General features: G+C 43.6%; 3 protein-coding genes across 3 annotated transcripts in view; 1 reads left to right on the top strand and 2 right to left on the bottom strand.

Annotated features, from left to right (window-relative positions):
* Nucleotides 1-2,300: 2,300 nt before the first annotated feature.
* Nucleotides 2,301-12,565, bottom strand: LOC149275767 (adenylate kinase 7-like). The gene is made up of 18 exons (XM_089504347.1): nucleotides 12,479-12,565; nucleotides 10,783-10,968; nucleotides 10,289-10,397; nucleotides 9,977-10,071; nucleotides 9,356-9,466; nucleotides 8,691-8,774; nucleotides 8,086-8,174; nucleotides 7,821-7,911; nucleotides 6,899-6,976; nucleotides 6,335-6,484; nucleotides 6,016-6,144; nucleotides 5,682-5,790; nucleotides 5,074-5,202; nucleotides 4,644-4,712; nucleotides 3,958-4,155; nucleotides 3,629-3,849; nucleotides 2,964-3,122; nucleotides 2,301-2,339 (listed from the first exon to the last, which is right to left on the bottom strand). Exons 1-18 carry the CDS (start codon nucleotides 12,563-12,565, stop codon nucleotides 2,301-2,303), a joined length of 2,133 nt encoding a protein of 710 aa, XP_089360473.1.
* A 1,912-nt stretch (nucleotides 12,566-14,477) lies between these two features.
* LOC149275766 (GSK3-beta interaction protein-like) lies at nucleotides 14,478-15,071 on the bottom strand. Its single transcript, XM_089504351.1, has 2 exons — nucleotides 14,814-15,071; nucleotides 14,478-14,639 (listed from the first exon to the last, which is right to left on the bottom strand). Exons 1-2 carry the CDS (start codon nucleotides 15,069-15,071, stop codon nucleotides 14,478-14,480), a joined length of 420 nt encoding a protein of 139 aa, XP_089360477.1.
* A 994-nt stretch (nucleotides 15,072-16,065) lies between these two features.
* LOC149275765 (autophagy-related protein 2 homolog B-like) overlaps nucleotides 16,066-19,041 on the top strand; it is a 29,531-nt gene continuing 26,555 nt past the window's right edge. The window contains exons 1-3 of the mRNA XM_089504346.1: nucleotides 16,066-16,230; nucleotides 17,815-17,977; nucleotides 18,638-18,787. Of these exons, the coding sequence (XP_089360472.1) occupies nucleotides 16,069-16,230; nucleotides 17,815-17,977; nucleotides 18,638-18,787 (475 nt within the window). The 5' untranslated portion in view covers nucleotides 16,066-16,068. The remainder of the gene's footprint in view (nucleotides 16,231-17,814; nucleotides 17,978-18,637; nucleotides 18,788-19,041) is intronic.

Here is a 19,041-nt window from a genome sequence, read left to right as displayed (position 1 = left end):
CGTTATCGTTTGCGGCGTAACTGAATCCCTAACCGATTTACATTAGAGGGTAATAGAATTTAAATATATAGGTATACGGCTACCCGATACAAGAGCGACGACCGATAAAGAGTCTTTATAGCAGGAATGACTGACAGACAGACAGACGGGGGCCGAACGGGTCTGATCTGCCAGCAATTTCTGTGATTTGATGAGCAACTTCCCGTTAATCTAACTTAACTGTAACGCTAAATGATCTTGCACACAAATTTGTTCACTTTTATTTGCTGCATATTTTGTATTAAGATCGGAAAATTCAATAAACTTGACGTTCCAAAGATAACGTGTACATGGCCCCTTTTAAATGGCCGATATGGCAACAGTAAACATGACCCGCAGCTCGAGTACCGTTTGGAAATGACGTCACCCTCAGGCCTGGTGACACGGGAGCCCGTCTGGGTTCGCTTCCGGAACTTTCAATATAAATGATCTCCCCTGTAGCCTGCTTTGTCAGCCCCGGCTGCCTGTCCTAATGCCCCAGCTACACAAAGGACGGCCAGAGCCGGCAGGATGCCGAGCAGCCGAAGCCAAGGCCCCGCGAGTACCTCAAGGCGCCCAGTTCACCGTCGTCTATACTTACAGAGGCATTGTGCCCCCGGTCCGCCAGTCACAGGCCGCAGCCACGAAGCATGAGTGGGAAATGGGGACCCGACAACAACAAAGAACCGCTCCAACCGCCTAAACGCTTCCCATCTCCCTGAACATGGCGCCCGTCGCTACCACAGCAACGTTCTGGAATACGTTCACGTAACGTCTATTGCGCCACAAGGTAAGGGGCTGGACTTCAAGTGCCAAGAGCAAACCGCACTCGCACAGCCTAACGGGGAATGTAGTTTTCAGTTTACTGAGCTATGTGGTTGCTTAGCAACAGCATATTATAACAAACAGCCGGAAGCAGCACTCCGGAAGGTTCATATTACGCACGTGACCGCTTTATACCCAATGAGCTGTCAGTAGTCCAGCGTTTGTTTCTGGATTGAAGTGTTTTCTTTAAAAGTTTAGCAGCATGTGCCATTTATAGATTTGCTGGGTAGCTTCTGTCACAAGCACACCTCCCAAGCGTCTCTCTTTTGGCTTCAGATACCCTTTCCTGATGCCCCTCTTTTCTAGGAGTTCAGAATGTTTTTTGGGGGTGGCATCCACATGTTCCATATGCACCAGACCCTTTCTATACCCCTAGGGCTGTCCTACGTGAATTGTAATGAGAGTGCTTTCATTGCTTCTAGCAGTCAATCAGTGGAGCGAAACGTCAGACCGTGGAGAGCTACACATTTATACCTTAACGCGCACTTACACATGCACACTCTAATACACACACACACACGTACACATACACACTATAAAACACACACACGAACACATACACACTCTAATACACACCCTTACATATACACACTATAAAACACACACACGTACACATACACACCCTTACATATACACACTATAAAACACACACACGTACACATACACACTATAAAACACACACATGTACACATACACACTATAAAACACACACACGTACACATACACACTCTAATACACACACTATAAAACACACACATACACACTATAAAACACACATGTACACATACATACTCTAATACACACCCTTACATATACACACTATAAAACACACACACGTACACATACACACTCTAATACACACACTATAAAACACACACACGTACACATACACACTCTAATACACACCCTTACATATACACACTATAAAACACACACACGTACACATACACACTCTAATACACACCCTTACATATACACACTATAAAACACACACACGTACACATACACACTCTAATACACACACTATAAAACACACACACGTACACATACACACTCTAATACACACACTTACATATACACACTATAAAACACACACACACATACATACTCACACTACAACACCAATCACACCGCCATAACTCCACAGCCTCGTACAGCTTCTTTCCTTATGACTGCTCCCGCCGTGTGAGCAGTCACTGTTACCACGGGGTCACTTAAACCCCTACATCTTCCCTCCTTCGCCAGTGGGATGGTCCAACACCGATCGGCCCTGTTTGAAGAATTATAGACCAGCTCTCCCCTGATGTACCCAGGCTTTCAGATAAAGTTGGGATTATGACACTTAGTAGACTATCCAGTCACAAAAAAGACTCAGAAACAAAGTCATTTAGTTAACCTTTTCTTGTGTACAGTTTTATTAAATCATTTTTTATTACTTCGCGCTCTAATCGATGCCCTTATTCGACGTCGGGATTGTTTCTGAAGAGATATTCAGCCTGTAAAAAAAAACAAAAGGCATTGATAAATAATTCATTTCTGATATCATGCGAAAAAAGTGAATCCACTAGGACGCCGCGGGAGTTTAAACACCGTTATACCGTACCCTCCAACATTTCAAATGGCCGAATGTTTTAGTGGGAATGGACAGGGACGCGGCTGGGGAGCAGGGCTTTATCAGGTTATTTATGTAACGTTGCGACTACATTTGTAGCTAAGCTTATTACGTGTACTTTACAGTTAATAACCTTAAATAAATTGACCTTAAATATTTAAAGCTTAAGCTGGCCCCCTTCCTAGCCCCATAGGACAAGGAAGGGAGAGGTCTCGGGGAGACACTGAAGGCAAAGCTCTGCCAGGTATTTAACCTACCCGGGAATCCTCAACCCATTAGCATACCTCCCAACAGTACTGTTTTTTTTTTAAGGACTTCCTACTTCTTGCCAGACCCCCAAAACTTCTGGGGTCCAAATCAGGATGCATTACAGGCGTGTGGTATGGCAGCTGAATGCCTACCCTCTAGGCAGAGAGAATGCTGTTTAGCTTGACCTTCTCCCTATCTGGATCTGCCCGCTGATCACATCTTTTCCATCCCAACCCTGACTGCCCCCCCAAATACTTACCAGATAGTCAACAGGATCGTCTGGTCTCACCTTACAGCACTCATTCAAGCCCTGCATAAGGGTAGGCATGACGTTCCTCATCAGGTAGTTTCGTAAAGGAACAGACTGGGCTTCCAGGAGTTTCTCTTCTTGTCGTTTTAATTCTTCAAGACGTTGGTTCTGCAACAACGAAAGTGTCTTCAACCACACAGTAAGGCAAGGAGCTGTATCATCACAAACATGTCATGACAGCCAACGCAATAATCAGCACTTGATGTTACCGTCCTTAACGCGTTGAATACCAGAAGAACCCAAGGACTGGCCCAAATTTTTGGGGCTACGTGTATATATATATATATATATATATATATATACGGCATGTACAAATTATTTATTGCAGAGTATGCGTAACAAAAAATCCAATATTAGAAATATAATATAAATGTATGAAAAATGGTTAAAGCTCACAAAAAAGTCACACCCTTTTGCCTCCACTAATGGTCATTCTAAAAAGGCACCCCATACTGATGTCTCCAGCTGTGGTTATCATCAAAAATGTCTTTCGCTAGAAAAAAGCACTGCACATCGGCAACCTGGTGCATGTATTATATATTTAATATTTATTTCCATGCTGGACCCCGAGACCAACTCTCCCAATGTTCATCAGACGATGGTCAAAGCCATACCCATTCCTCCCACCGTGCCATCCTTTCTGCAGCCTCCTCGGCCCCCTTCCTCTCCAGCTCAGCTTTTCTCTCTGCCTCCCGGGCCAAAGATTCTTCGGCTGCCTTGAGTTCTAGCTCTGCGACTTCTTCGGGTGTCAAACCATAGTTTCTTGGCTCTCCCGCTTCCTTAATTATTTGCTTCAGCACCTCCCTGTACTGAGGGTCATCGTCTTTAGATACATCTACAAAAAAAGACCAAACTTGAACGTTAAAAAGGAATTCCTACAACATTTATTTTTTATCCTGTCCCAAAAAATGAATTATTCCCCCCCCAAAAAAGGATATTCTACCTATGTGCTGTGGGTGGATCTCAGCCTCGTCAAAATAGTTGAGAACGGTTTCGTCTTCGGTATTCAAGTCCCGGAATGTGAGCAGAGCTCTCGGAAATCGGTCCTGAGTGTAGTGCGTTCCCGCTACTATGTCTTCTGGAAGGTTGATTACTCGCTTTTTAAGGAACTCATCAGAGGCATCCAATGAAATAACGTAATCTGCAAGTTAAATATATGTCAACATTTAGCCTTAAAATACGCTTTGATCTCTCGACGGACACCGATTTAATAGACACTACGGCAAATACAGAGTCAAATCCAGCGAGATATTACGAGAAGTGGCAGAGATTCCCGCTGGACCTCGTAATTCAAACATGTAACTGATAGGGATGGATTAGTCTTCCTCGTATAGTGTAACTGTATGACAGGTGCCCGCGGGGAAGGCGGGGGTAGATAAAGGTGGCAAGAGGCAGATTACGGTAAACAGAGGGGTTGTTGAAAACCATTTTACAGGAAAAAAGGGTGTATTTGTTCAGAGAGAAGAATGGTAAAAGGGATTCTATAAAGGGAAACGCTGATGACTGATTGAGATCCCAGTCATATATAGGGTGGCAGGCGCGGAAGCGGGTGGTATATACTCAATTCAAAAGCATCTTTAAACAGACTCTAGATACACGTTCATAATGTCGCTTCATTTGTACGCAAACCTGGGGTGATGGTTTTATCAACGTTAGGAACTTTTCCTCTGCTTTCTTCCTCCTCGCCCCCTTCTTCCACTGGGAAACACAAATAAGATACATAGTTATGCACCTTTCATTCAATCAGCATTAAAGTCATCAAGAACAAGTTACGATACGTCAATGTTAACCCAAATTATTAGATTAGCTATACAAAGAAGGCAATAAGTTTAAGTCCCTGCCCTCCCATCACTCTTACAAAGGCTGCCTCCACTAATCAGCCATAATCAGGCAATAAGGGATGTATTGGATTGGGAGGAAAAAAACCATGCAGATCAAAAGAACATGAAGTTGAGATACATAAAATGGGTTTAGAATACATATACATTGCTTATTTGGATGACATAGCTTTTACTTTTTTTCTAGAGGACTGCGAAACGAGTACAGTGGCAATACTTACAGTTGAAAAGCTCCTTTGCTTGTTCATAGGTCTTGGGATAACCGTCAAGAACATAGCCCTGATTCTGACACGGCATGGACTTTAACTTCTCCCTTACAAACTTGATGACGTAGCTGTCATCCAGGCGTCCTACAGAATATAACATTTATATGGATGTAACTCCAAGCATACGGAATGATAACCTTAATGAGTATATAAACATATAAACATATTTGTGTACTGGTCCCAGGACGTAGTGATACCTTTTAGTGGGCCACTTAGTGTTACTAGTTTTAACATAAAGGGGAATTCTTTAGAATGGAAGGAAGGGGTCTGACGAGACCCCATGTGTATGTGCAGAACGTGTTCCCATTCATTTCAATTGGAGAACTTTCCTTCCACTGATTGGCTGTTTCAAGCAACCAATCAAAAGTATGAAAGATCCGACCACGGAGCTGATGGGAAGCTGCCGCTCTGCATCTGCAGCTTCTCTCTTAGTCCATTTTCTTCTTCTTTTTTTTTTTTTTTGAATAATGCATTTGAAAGTACTTACAACGTAAGCCCCCTGGGGCGTTGGAGTGTCCCTTTAATCTAAGACTTGCAGAAGCACACTGAGTTACGTTCAATACCTCCATTCTGTTCCATGTTCTCTTTCACTCCGTCCAAGATTTCTTGCCAGTTCTCTGTACTTTCTTCCCCTTCCTCTTCTTCCTCCTCTGCAGATTTCACCAGCCTTTCCTGGGCACACAGAACAAGATAAAGAGCATCAGTTTCTGGCAAACAAAGTGATCTGTTAGATGATGCTGATTCAGAAATACAACGTGTTGCGATTACCATTTTTAAATGAAGGCTACCTGAAACACTACCAACGTTTTGATCGTTTAAGGGGTACAGTTGCCAGCGTTGACAGACGGCGGCCGCTTGTGGAATCCCGAATAAGTATAATCCGCCTTGCGTACTTACCAATCGTTCAATGGCTTCCGCGATCACGTCTTTTATTTTGATGTGATGCAGTTTGTAATGTTTGCATAATAATTCGGACACCGTTGTTTTCCCAACGGCTGGCGGACCAAGAACGCAGATCCTGATAGGCTGAAAGAGATATGACATGTGCGCATGTATATAAGTAGGAATGAGACAAAGAGCGGCGGGCAGACACGCTAAGGCAACGAGGGAAGATCCATGAAGTGCCAGATATCAGTCATCATCAACAAGAGTTCGGAAATCCAACATTTGTTTTTTGCATTAGTGCTTATATTTGAATGAAGTAAATTAGGTTTACCAGAAGCCCCCTGGTTTCCTTGTAATCCCGGATCACGGACTCGATGTTTTCCACCAGACCAGTCTGCGCGACCCAGTTAATATTGAAATTCTCCTTTAAGAAAACAGCTTCCATCCTCAGATTCACCAACAAATGGTCAATATTTAGTTGCTGAAAGTCACACGAAGACTTGTGTTTAGTATCATGGTGCAAGCTACACAAGACGCAGACCCCCATAGTGTACATTAACCAGTTCCAAGGTCGATCTCTGGTTTACACGACTGGCCCATTGAGCGGCAGTGCATCAGGAGGCCACCATCTATCCCAATAATGAAGAGGAGGTTGCCGCGTACCAGATCTGCCACCCTAGGGACAGTCAGCCACGGTCAGTAAATGCCACTGATCGTTACATGTCAAAAAAAAGTCACTGGACACAAAATGTCATTATCTTCAAAGCAAAATAATAAAAAAAAAACACTCTGACCACTGAAAGTGTTTAAAGGTGTTCTATATGTACATTTAATACATATGTTCCACGATTTCACTCTTCATGTACTTTTTTATTGAAGTTAATATATTACGCACCGTTAAGTCTTTCCTGAGGAACGCATTCTCTTTGGCAATTGTCTGCACTTTTCCTGTTCCGAGGTGCTCGCTGATACACTATCGAGTAATACGATGGAACAATGAGTTAGGAATTAGAATTTGCAAGTGGATTTTCAATGGACCCACCGCCTAAAATCCACATGGCGTTAATCATCAGAGCTTCAAAACATGCCTTTTCATTTTCAACAATGAGTTCTTCGAACCCGTCTCATTCCACAACTTTTGCCTCCCCCTTACAAAAAAATGACTGCAGTTTTTTCTGAAGTAATACTGCAGTTTTTTGGACATGAAAAAACTGCAATACTGCACTTTTACTGCATTTGTACTTCACTGTACTGCACATTTACTGCACTTTTTTTTTTTATACTGCAAACCTACAGTTGTGCTTCAAAGTACCGCAGCTTTATTGCATTTGTACTTCCGTACAAAAATAACTGCAGTAAAAGTGCAGTACAGTGAAGTACAAATGCAGTAAAACTGCAGTATTGCAGTTTTTTCATGTCCAAAAAACTGCAGTAATTTTTTCGTAAGGGCCGTGCGCAAAACTTTTAGTTAGTTGGGTGCCATGGATATTAAAGGATTATACAGCCATAAATATTGCTACTGGGTGTTCAACCAACTTAAAGTGCTCTTAATATTAAGAATGGTTGATGACAAGATCCACCACAGCGTATAGGCTAACATCTGCATAGCACAACATTATATGGTGTATATGATATTAGCGTCTGTACTTTTTCTTGTTCTATTCATACTTGAAAGATTTGATTTGATATGACTGGCGCACATGTACGTGCAACGGTACAATTAAATAGGTTAAATAGGCTTCGTTATTCTAGATGGACCAAGGCAAGTGCGAACACAATCAAATGTTCAATAACATGGGTTTAAAAGGCACCGTTACCTTAATAATTTCCTCCAGGGTGTGTAGTGAATCATCCACAGCTACAAGGTAGTGAGTTCTCGGTCTTTGATCTGCAATATTTTGCACCACGCTAAAACAAAGTAAAAAAAAAAATAAAAAAATGTATATCTAAAAAACAATTTAAGCGCATGTTGTAAACATAGGGTTTCTCTCTTTAATTGCCAGTTACCTATAGCTTTTTCAGAGGTGAGAATATACCTAGGAACTATTTACGCAAGTTCAATAGTTATACTGTTAAAACTACCTTGCCAAATCGGTGATGTGAATGAACGGGATGTAATTTGCACCTTCTCCAAAGACAGGCAGCGCTGAAGTTTCTCCAAGCCAAGCTTCCTGGAAAAAGAAAGGCATACATCAGATGTTATTATTATTATTATTATTATTTATTGTTTTATGTAGCGCCATCAAATTCCGTAGCGCTGTACAGATGTCAGAGGTAAGTTTGCAGCCTCATCGTACAGGTATGTTAGAGTTTCTAGTGCATGGGGTGATTGTAGGGTTATAGAAGACAGCTGATGGCCAACAAGGGCAAGTGAGGCCGGGCAGATGGCTACAGGTAGGAAGACACCCAGAGATTGATATGCTTCCTTGGAAAGGTTGATAACAAATAATATAGTTCCTATAAACTTATATTCTGGGGTTTTAAGGTCAGCGGCTGCTGCCGTGCATCTTCTGGCTGGATGAGGACAAGCGGCCGCCACCTAAAGGGCCCAATCTGCCTCTTGAGCGATAGCAAAGGTAAGTAACTAGATGGGCAAAAGTTTGCAGATGACCAGATTATCCAGAGGAGAGGCAGCTTTACTTTACCTGTTACAGGTAGAATAAATACCTATACCTAATATCACTCACTTTGAAAAACGTGTGAAGAATCCCTTCTCCTGCTCCGTATGGAAGCGCAGAGGCAATTACATACGTCGAGAATCTACCTTTGTTCTGCAAAGACAAAAAAAAGACAGATAAAAAGAGCATTACTAAATTCTTCTTCTTCTTATTATTATTATTATTATTATTATTAAAACAACTGCTAATAAGCTGCTAATGTTTGTTTGCATACCATACTAGAAAGGGCAATTGATGTTTTATCTAAGGTACAGTGCCTCTAACTATTGAAGAAAAATAAATATTAATTAGGAAAACCAAAATCCCCAAGATGTGTTAATGACATACAGCACATGATAAAAAACCGAGAGAGCTTGAATATGAAAGCAAATCCCAACTAGGTATTGACCATCAGAATGAAGAATCGTCCCCTGAGTTGCTTACATGGCTTTAAGTCTATAGATGTCATGATGTATGGAGTCGTATCCAGTACTACATTAATTATGAGCTCAGGACTAAAGTTATATAGCGGTATGGACAGCTGGTCTACCAAAGGGCCAATGTCACCTAAACAATGCAGCCAAACGGTCTCTTCACTACAAGCCCAGGAGGAAAGCAACAATTTTAGATGATCCGCCAACATTTCCCGGTTTATGTAGCCGTGACTTTAGTGAATACCACTCTTGCATACTCACCGATTTCCCGAGCTTAATTACAAGTTTTTCTGCACTAATGTGATCTTTAAAATTGGGGTGGCACTTTCTCCTTCGATAGTCATCTTCAGTGAAAGGAATTTCAGGATCATCCTTTAGGCAAATTAATGATAAACATGAATGTATTTACAAGAATAATAGGACTCTGTGTAATGTAATTGAGGACATGTCAAAACTGACAAGTAACCCCAAACTTTTGAACGGCAGTGTAAGCCCTAGAATAAAAATCTGCAATTTAACAGGTTTCTGAAGGTAAAGCTGAAAAGGAAAGTTCTATTTGACGCAAATTTTTTTTTAATGTTAAGTAAATAAGGTTCCATATGCTGTCAATGACCAAGGGGCAAAGTCATGCATTGAGCATACTAGTGGAGATCCGTGTATACTTACATACCTGCTTTACTTTCAAGGTCACGATGAGTGCAAAATCAACTACTGAGGTTTATTTTTCCTTCGAAGTTGCTGTTCCACTTAGACAAACCTCAGCAGTACTGGAGATGCTATATCTAATGCTGCATTTAGTTATAAATTCTGCAGCGCAAGTGGGACAGCAGCTTCAAAGTTAAAATATCCTCTTACCAAAAACAAACTACGCATTGTACTTACCGGATCTAGAGGTTTACTCCGGGCCCAGGTCATGACAGTAGATATCAGTATAAATATTTTGGGGCTCTCAAATCTCTCTAGCTCAGTATGAAGTGCTGAAAGAAAGGGGGAAAAAAAAGGACAACATTTCTTTAGGATCCTTAACTGCGCAAGACTTCCGGGAAAAGAAGCCACTGTTGATTGAGCTCATGTGAAGCTTTTCACTGGTTCCAAAAGCAGAGCAGGTACGCAACTCGCTCCGCAAGTCCCGAGCGACCATCCAACACTTTGCTGCTCAGGCGCAAGAAACCCTGTGATATTGACAGTACTAACCAGATGCCGCCCAAGAAGCCTCGTCAATCTGAGATTCGTCCTCCGTAATATTGTAAACGATGATGTCGCACTCGAGAAGGTGACTCAATAGCTCATCCCTGCCAGAGATCTGGACAAAAAAAAAACCATAAAGTTAGCGGTAAACTGTAACTCCTCAGTAAGTGTCCCCTCCTTTCTCCCCGTTACACTGGTGTCGCCAGGAGCGGACCCAGTATCATTCATGTCCTGGAGACCAGACATCTAATGTTCTGGTGGAAGTAAAAGATACGTGTGATCTGAATACGCTCGCCATATATACCAAAGGAGACACCAAGAAGATTAGACAGAGACTGGCCTAAAATGGCTCTTTGGCTATCTTGGTACCATCTAGAATCCTCAGCACAGGTGACAGTGGACCTCTTCATTATAGACAATTACTCATCATAAGAACTGGTGCTTCAGGGAGCAAGAGAAATATTTTAACCGACTTCATTTACAAAAATGATAGAAAATACCTTGTATGTTTCTACTGGAAAATGTAGCTTTTCACTGTTGGGGTTTGATAGAGTTCCAACGATCTGAAAGAGACCCTCCTTTGGTTTACTGAATGAGACGTCCTCTTGGACTGATTTGTCATCTTCTGCCTCGCCCTCTGCGATGGGTTCCTCAAGCGATGCGCCCGCCACACAAGCAGACAGGTACTGCGGAGCAGAGACAAAACAGTCATCACAAACCAAATCAAAGGAACATTCGGATTATCAGAGGGTTTCAAATGTTCTTGGAAACTGATCCATCAAGAAGTGCCGTGCTTCATCAGACTGTATGTGGCTGGCTAGGCTGGTGGGCACAGGGATGGCCCAGGACATTGCGCTGCCTGGGTCCAAGGGTGAAATACTGCCCCCCCCTCCATGCCCACCAAAACCACCCAGTCATGGTATATCACGATTACTAAAATTAAACTTATTGTGAAGTGACGTGAACACACACTTACCCAGACACGCACCAACATACACAGACATTCACCCAGACACTTATACTAACACAACCAGACATGTTAACACACACGGTGGACACCCGGTGTGACACTTACACACACACACTAACATACATAGACACCAACACTAACATACCCACACACACACTAGCATACCCAGACACATGCACATAAGCCGACATACAAACATACCCACACAACGAAACATACCCCCCCACACACACTAACATACTTATACACATACATAGCAGACATACGCACTAACTTACCCACCCACCCACACTAACATCCCCAGACACACTAACACAGACAGACACGGATATACACAGTCATATATATATATATATATATATATATATACACAGTCACACACAACTCACTTGCCACGGAGAAGCAGTGCCGCCCCCGTCAAAGTATCACCTCGGTCCCAAGGACCCACCAGGACCCTCGTAAGGGCCGTCTCTAGGAGGGAGGGGGCCATCTGTCTCCTGGGCTGCTCTTATCTGAAGACTTTTCTGTGTTTTACAGCTAGAAATGTCCTTGTTTCCATGACAACGGCTCAGTGACCCCAAACTTTAACGGCGGGGGGATTTTTACTGTTCACAGTGTCGCTGATAGGAAAAGGGCTTATTTTTATATGAACAGCACATCATTCTAACTCTATTCTGCTCTTAAAATATATTTTTTTTTTAAAAAGGGGGTTTAAAAACAGGAGGGACCCCTGGGCGAGGGCAGTAAATGCACCGGAAGGGAACATTAACCCCTTCCATTCTAAGCAGAGGGGGATATATCCCATTATCATCTTAGGGAGCAATTATCTCTATTACTCGGGGGCAGTTTTCTCCCACGGCTAACCTTATTTGCCCTTGCCAATCTAAAGTCAAGGGCATTTTCCCCCCTTCCAAGCCCAAGGCTAGGGCAATTGTCTCTCCCTATAGCTATACTGTAAGGGCAAATATCATCCTCTGCCAACCAAAACGGGAGGGAGGGCAGATTTATAACTCATTCAGAAACTATAGACTTTAAGCCTGCCTCAGATGCACATGATTTATGATAATTCTCCCCAGATTGTTTCCCAAGAGGTTCTGCAGCAGCTGTGGCGGCCGGTTTCCCGCAGGAAGCGGATTGGTTTGTCCATGTGGGTCAGTGGGGACTCCTTCCAACCATTATCCTGGAACAGCCGGACCCCGCCATGGAACAAATAGTCCTTTACCTACCTTGCCAATGTTCCTGGCTGCGTATGAATCAAGGTGATTGATGAAGATCCGTTTGGATCGTAGCGATTTTGCTCGTTCCTCCGCCATTCTACCTGCTTAGAGCCGTATCTGACACCGTTGCTATGCAAACACAAGTTCGTTGCCATGTGGGGTCCTTCCCAGTCGGGATTTGGACAGGCAGCGTTTTGGACGCCTGGAACCTACCTGCGCTCTCATTGGCTGGAATGGACACATTGGACCATGTTTATAAACAGACGCGCTGGGGCAGAGCAATTGGCTGGAACCTTCTGTTTGGTTTCCATAGTAACTGCTCCACATTTAACATTTTAAATTTTATTTAAAAACCCCAATTAAGCCCCCAGTTTAAATCACAGAGGCCGAAAATCACAGGTTGGTTACCCCTGAGCAAGGCATACCCCAGGCACTCCATGTGTCTTTTGCAACTCCCATCACTGTTAACCAGATCGCAAAATGTTTTGTTTCTATGGTATTTCTATCCCGTGTGCAGGGTCAGAATAGTTAATACTTAACTCTTTCAGATAGCGTCTGCAACCTAGTATTTTTTTAATGGGACGCCAGCTTTAATAACAAAGTTTTATTACAATTAAACTTAACACGCTCAGATTAATGTTTTTTTGCATAATAATTAGACACATTTCACAAAACAACTTTGTATAAATAAATTTATTTGCAATTTAGCATCGGATACACGTATACTTTTTAAGACAATTCCCCTTCCGTGTGTTATTGTTAAAAATTTCACATTCTTATGCGAATTACCAGGCTTTGGTTAAGGTTGTCAATAAATACAATCAGTAGGAATGCCGCAGCAGAGATTTTACACAGAGGGCGTCTCATAAATACTGTACTGTTACTGAGAAATCCATTATTACAACGTCTTTTTTTCTTAGCAGGGCAATCGCTATTTAAAATGATTAATCCAATTAGATTTTCTAATCATTTTTATAGTAAGTATAACCATTAAGAAAGTGCCAAACTTTGGATTTCTTGACGTCACCCTCCCCCCCGACTCAGGCAACACAGAACGCGATATAAACGCTCTCAGGACTGACTGTTCCAATTATCTAAGCCGTCTCTGAAGGGTGAAGGACAGTGGGGAGCTGCATTAAAATCCGTATTGTCCTGGATAATGTTATTTTTAATGCCCCGTATGTTATGGATGATACCACCCCCCCCCCCCCCCTCCGCTCGAAAGCAGGAAACTCAACAACCTGTATCTTTAAATAATAATATTTTCTTCCACGAGGATCTGAATCCGAGCCATTTCGGCAACACGTTTGGCGAGTCACTACCTAGAATCTTTACGCTGGGCATTAAAGGGTTAATATTTCAAGAGCATCAGGATCAGCTCGTTTAGGAAGTTCCCAGTTATGAATATATGATCGCAGACGAAAGCAAATGCGTTACAGATGTGCAGTATGAAATCTATAGAGCCGCGTCAGATGCAGTTACATATAAGCGTTCGCGGCAGCAGCATCATCATCATCATCATCATCATCATGCTATAGCGGTCCCGGTACAGAGAACTTTCCCCCGACTTCCTCAAAGCTGCAAAAGAGTTAATAACCTCACGAAGCTAATAGGGCACCCGTTACACTACATGACACACCAAAAGGGGGTTAATCAACTAAAGCGGGTCCGGGAGACATCTGCGGTTTCAACAATGCAGTATGAAAGGTCGAGCCCATTCAGCGTCTCCTGCGAGAGGCTCGGCCCCGCATAATTAATGTCCTGACTAAACTACGCATCACGTAGATGAAAAACTTACCAGGGTTGGCAAGCTGAAACCGCAAAAGTCCCGCAGATTCCCACTTTAGTGAATAAACCAGAAAAGACAGAAAAAGCATTTAAATCTTTGAGAGCGCCAAGACGCACTAGAGCAAATGACGAACATGCCGGCGCCCAGCAGAATGCGGAGGAACGAATGGCAAGCTTCCAAAATCCAGGACGGATCCTTTGGATCAAGTTGCTTAAGCAATCAAGACCGTCCATCTCTTTTGAGCGCTTCCAGCCGCCGGAGGAGGGCGTTTCCGAACGCCTCTCGGTACGCCGGGCTGAGGGTGTCCAGCAACGAGTAAACCGTTTCATGGTAGGGATTGCGAGACTCTTCGTCCACCTGATCGAAGGAGTAGCCAACCACCTGAAAAAGAAGAGCACATCAGTGTTAACGTCTTTAAAAGACATTATAATGACCACATCACTCAAAAACCTATTGATCGGGTTATTCCTCCCCATTATTTTATCTCTGCCCTTTTGCTGATGCAGTACTATGTCTCTCTCACGGATAAACATGGCTAATATCAGCACCGGTTACCCTTAAGCCGGCTTCCGTGAGCTCAAGACAGTATCTGGTTCCTTCCTTTATCTCCACGTTGATGTAGGCCACGTCCTCCGCGCACGGCAGGTTTTTGGAGACAAACATGTTCCCGACGGCAAACAAGACGTCGTTTACGATGGCTTCAGCCTCCAGCCTCATATCTTTCACTTCAGTCCCTTCCAGATCGTTGAATTCAGGATCTTGGTCGTAGATGGGGTTAATGGGCAATTCCATCGGGTTGAAGTCAACTTCCATGGTCTGAAAGGAAGGAAGGAATTGTAATAGCATTTACCACCTCTGCTGGGATGCTGTGCTACGTATCTACCTCATGTTCTGCAAATTAATACTCCCATACATTACATCTATGCCTCTCACCCTCTAGATGTAAGTTATGGCCTCTCGTTCTAATATCTCCCCTCTTTTAAATTAAACCTCCCTCTTATAAATTATAGCCCATATATTCTGTGTCTTCTGAACACCTAATCATTTCCTTCGTTGTTTACCTGGCAGTAAAAATGTATTCCTGGGTTGATGCGCAGCTACTGTACAATTAACAAAAAGCTTGGCAGGATGGAGCTAGAATGTCGTCACTTCCGCCACTGAGCAAAGTCTGGTCCTCCTTGCCGAGTTCCAAATACCAGAGTCCCCAACCACATTCCAGCTTCCGTCGCCAGGAGTCAGTTTAGTACTCGAATTTGTTTCTGCTGAGATATTATACAAATAAAACTTTAATAACATATGAACAACACGCGTTAAAGACTACATTAACATAGGCTTAGTTATTTTCATGTTTGCCAAAGCACCCCGAGCCCTGCGTACTATTTAAACGAACTTAATAATAGTCGCAACTGTCTTGCTTATAATATAGAGGAAATCCGCAAACAATTATAGCAAAACTTGACAGCTGCCAGTTTCAAAGATGGCGCCTTCTGCCTTGGCATATACTTCCTGTGAGGAAGCTGACGTCATTGTTTATGTCCATAGTCCGCAGGGAGCTGAGCCGGTTTTGTGGGTTGGAGGTGGGGGGGTGTATTCCTCGTGGGTGTCTTTGCTCCTTAACGGGGGTTATGGCAAAGCCCAGCGTCCCGCTGCCGTCATACACAGAGCCGGAGACGGGGCAGCCAGGGGCCCGCGGACTGCCTGGAGTGAGATGCTAAAAGCCTGACCCTGCTGACCAGGAGGACGGCTGCTGCTAGGCCTTGAGTGACCAAGTGAAGTGGGGTTGCCGCGATCTCGCTCCTCAGTGTCAGCCATGCCTTGGCCCTTCTCAGAGTCCATCAAGAAGAGGGCCTGCAGGTACCTGCTGCAGAGATACCTGGGCCACTTCCTGCAGGAGAAGCTCAGCCTGGAGCAGCTCACGCTGGACTTATACCAGGGCACCGGCTCCCTGGCACAGGTGCCCCTGGACAAATGGGTAGGCATTGTACATAGGCATGCATGGGGCCCTGGGCCCTCTCATCGCCACGGCCCATTTCCTAAGCACCTGGCCCATAGTGTCACAGCGTTCATCAGATCCAAATAACTGGCATGTGCCATTAACCCTGTCATTTCCCACTGGGGGGGGCTACCATAGAATGTATTTATCACCCTGCATTATTTTAACTCACTTAGGGACCCTTTTTTTTTTTTATAAGCCAGTTGGACCGGGTGTCAGATAACCCAAGATGACCCCAGTTTTGAAACTGGAATCTAAAGTGTTAATGGAGTCCATTGAGCAACAAATCCGAAATAGAATCTGTTTTTCAGCGATGCATCTGTTTTTCGCGTTAGTCACGTTACCAGCTGCGCTAAAACCCGCCTCGGTCCGCAGTACTTCCAACGCAGGAAAGGCGAGAGAGAACTGCCTTTTCCAAATGTCTCGAGAAGGAGATTAATTAATTAGGAGATCCTGTAGAGGAGGATTACTGGAACAGATCCAAGCGACAGATTCCAAAATGAGTTTCATTTGCAGTGACAGCGATGGCGGTTACCGTCCTTGTCCGTGGAAAAAAGTATTAAGGGTTAAAAAAATAACAAAAATGTCTTGTAGGTCAAGTCGGTAGAACATTATTTTTATGTTTTTTTATTTCAGTGTAATTTCCTGATTTATTTTTAACATGCTTATTTTAGTAAAAGGGTGGCAGATAAGTGGAATAGCCACCCAGCAGGAGTGGTAGAGGCCACAGTAAGGGAATTTAACCCTGTGTGGGATAGGCATATGGCTCCCGAAGTCGAGACCGATGACTGATTAAGGTCTGAGTGTTTACAGCAGGAAAAACGGACGGACCAGACGGGCCGAAGGGGTACGATCTGCCGCCGCATTCTATGTTTATTGGAAGTCTGATTGATGGACGGAGTAGATCGGGTTGGCATTAAACTCTCCCCCCTCCCCAACTTGTTTCTTTTTGGCTGGCAAACCCCTCGGATATCTTTTTCCAGCCGTGATGATATTTTTAGATCTTGTTTATTCACAGATGTGACTTGATCTGTTTTTTGGTTATTAGAAAAAAAAAAAAAATGCATATTTTTTTGTAGTTGATGTGAATAATGATACTGACTACACGGCATAACAGCTACAGTGCCTGCTACTTACTATTATTATTATTATTATTAATGATAATATTCCAATAGAGAATCTGTCAACAAGAGCATTCCCTTAGTTGCTATGGCAATTGCACTGCTTTTACCAGTTTGCACTAGGAGTGCCCTATAAACATAACCCCTGTGTTTTCTGTATATATACGCCAGATGATGATGTGATGACGATGATGTGATGTCACCGCATAATCTGCATGCCGCCCCGGTGGCCGTCTATGCTAATTAACCCCTGACGTGACAAACTGTGCTCTCCATTGCATGTGTGTTATTGGTACATCTCCTTCACCCGCCAGCGGAAATAATGTTTTTACATTAAACCAGGGATATTTTCTTATATATATTCTAGTTCACTGAAAACCGGCACAAATTAGGGAAAAAATAGAAATCCTGCGTCAACGGTCTCCTCTTTGCGTGTTTGCAGAGCCTTAACGAAATAATGGAGTCGGCAGACGTGCCCCTGGAAGTGAGCGAAGGGTTCATACAGTCCATTTCTTTGTCCGTTCCGTGGGGTTCGCTGCTGCAGGATCACTGTGCGCTGGAGGTGAAAGGCTTGGAGTTGGTGTTCAGACCCAGACCGCGGCCACGTAAGTAACTCCAAATATATTACGCAGAGCGCGAGGATCATGTGCATCAGAGTCGTTACGGTACATTTATGGGGTGAGCTGCCCCAAGGAAGGGTAACTGGGAGGACTAGCTGTGTACGAGCTGCTTGGTGATGCGGCGTCCTAAACCATTTGTAATAATAGCTTTACAGAGAGAAGCGGGTCGCCGCCGACCGAGGGATCGTCAAATTTTATTAAAATGGGTTATCCGAGGCTTTGGCAGACGGGATATCGGAGCTGGAGGAATTTCCCCCCCCCCCCCCCCCCCCCATGTATTTGCAAAAGGGACGCCATGGAAATTTAAAGGGACCTCTTAGCAGTCACATGCATTAAAGTGCATCTGATGGCCAGAGTGTCTCTTTAAAAGCAAAATACTTAATACCCCCCCTCCCCCCAAAAAAACCCACCTATCGCAGTTGATGGGACAGTTCCTCCTAAATTGGCTCGTAGTTTCTTACCCCTGTTTGAAAGAACCTTTCCACATTATTATACAGCGCTGTGGAATATGATGGCGCTATATAAATTTTATAATTATTATTATTGGACTAATCTTAGTTTAAGACGCTTACTTCAAGTCTGAATCTGAGTTTGACTTGTTGATTGGAGTGGAGTTTGTGACTTTATTTTGCGTCTGCCTGGCAGGTTCGGGCTCCGAGCCGATGTATTGGTCAAGTTTCATGACCAGCAGTATGCAGCTCGCCAAGGAGTGTCTGAGCCAGAAGCTTACAGACGAGCAGGAAACTTCTCAACCCTTCGAGGGTCTGGAGAAGTTTGCTGAAACCATCGAAACCGGTGAGCAAAAGGGGCAACGGTACAGAATCTGCCCTTTGACTGTACATGCAGTACACTGACAGTAATATTCATGAACACGTCGCTCTGATCCGGGCGGCTACTTTATTGGGGAGTAACGAAATACAAGGAGAACTTCAGCAGAAAATCAAAATCTTGAAGTTAGGAGCTTGCAGACTGGATGGGTCTTTTCCGATCGTAACAGCAGCCTGGGCCGATGACGGGCTGGCCCTGGCACTTGCCGATAAGGCAAGTGT

This window comes from Sceloporus occidentalis, unplaced genomic scaffold (genome assembly GCF_023333645.1).
Source record: "Sceloporus occidentalis isolate IW3139 unplaced genomic scaffold, rSceOcc1.0.p SCAF_267, whole genome shotgun sequence".
Taxonomy (NCBI): Eukaryota; Metazoa; Chordata; class Lepidosauria; order Squamata; family Phrynosomatidae; genus Sceloporus; species Sceloporus occidentalis.
The sequence above is the reverse complement of the archived record's forward strand: the minus strand, read 5'-3'. Positions and strand labels throughout refer to the sequence as shown.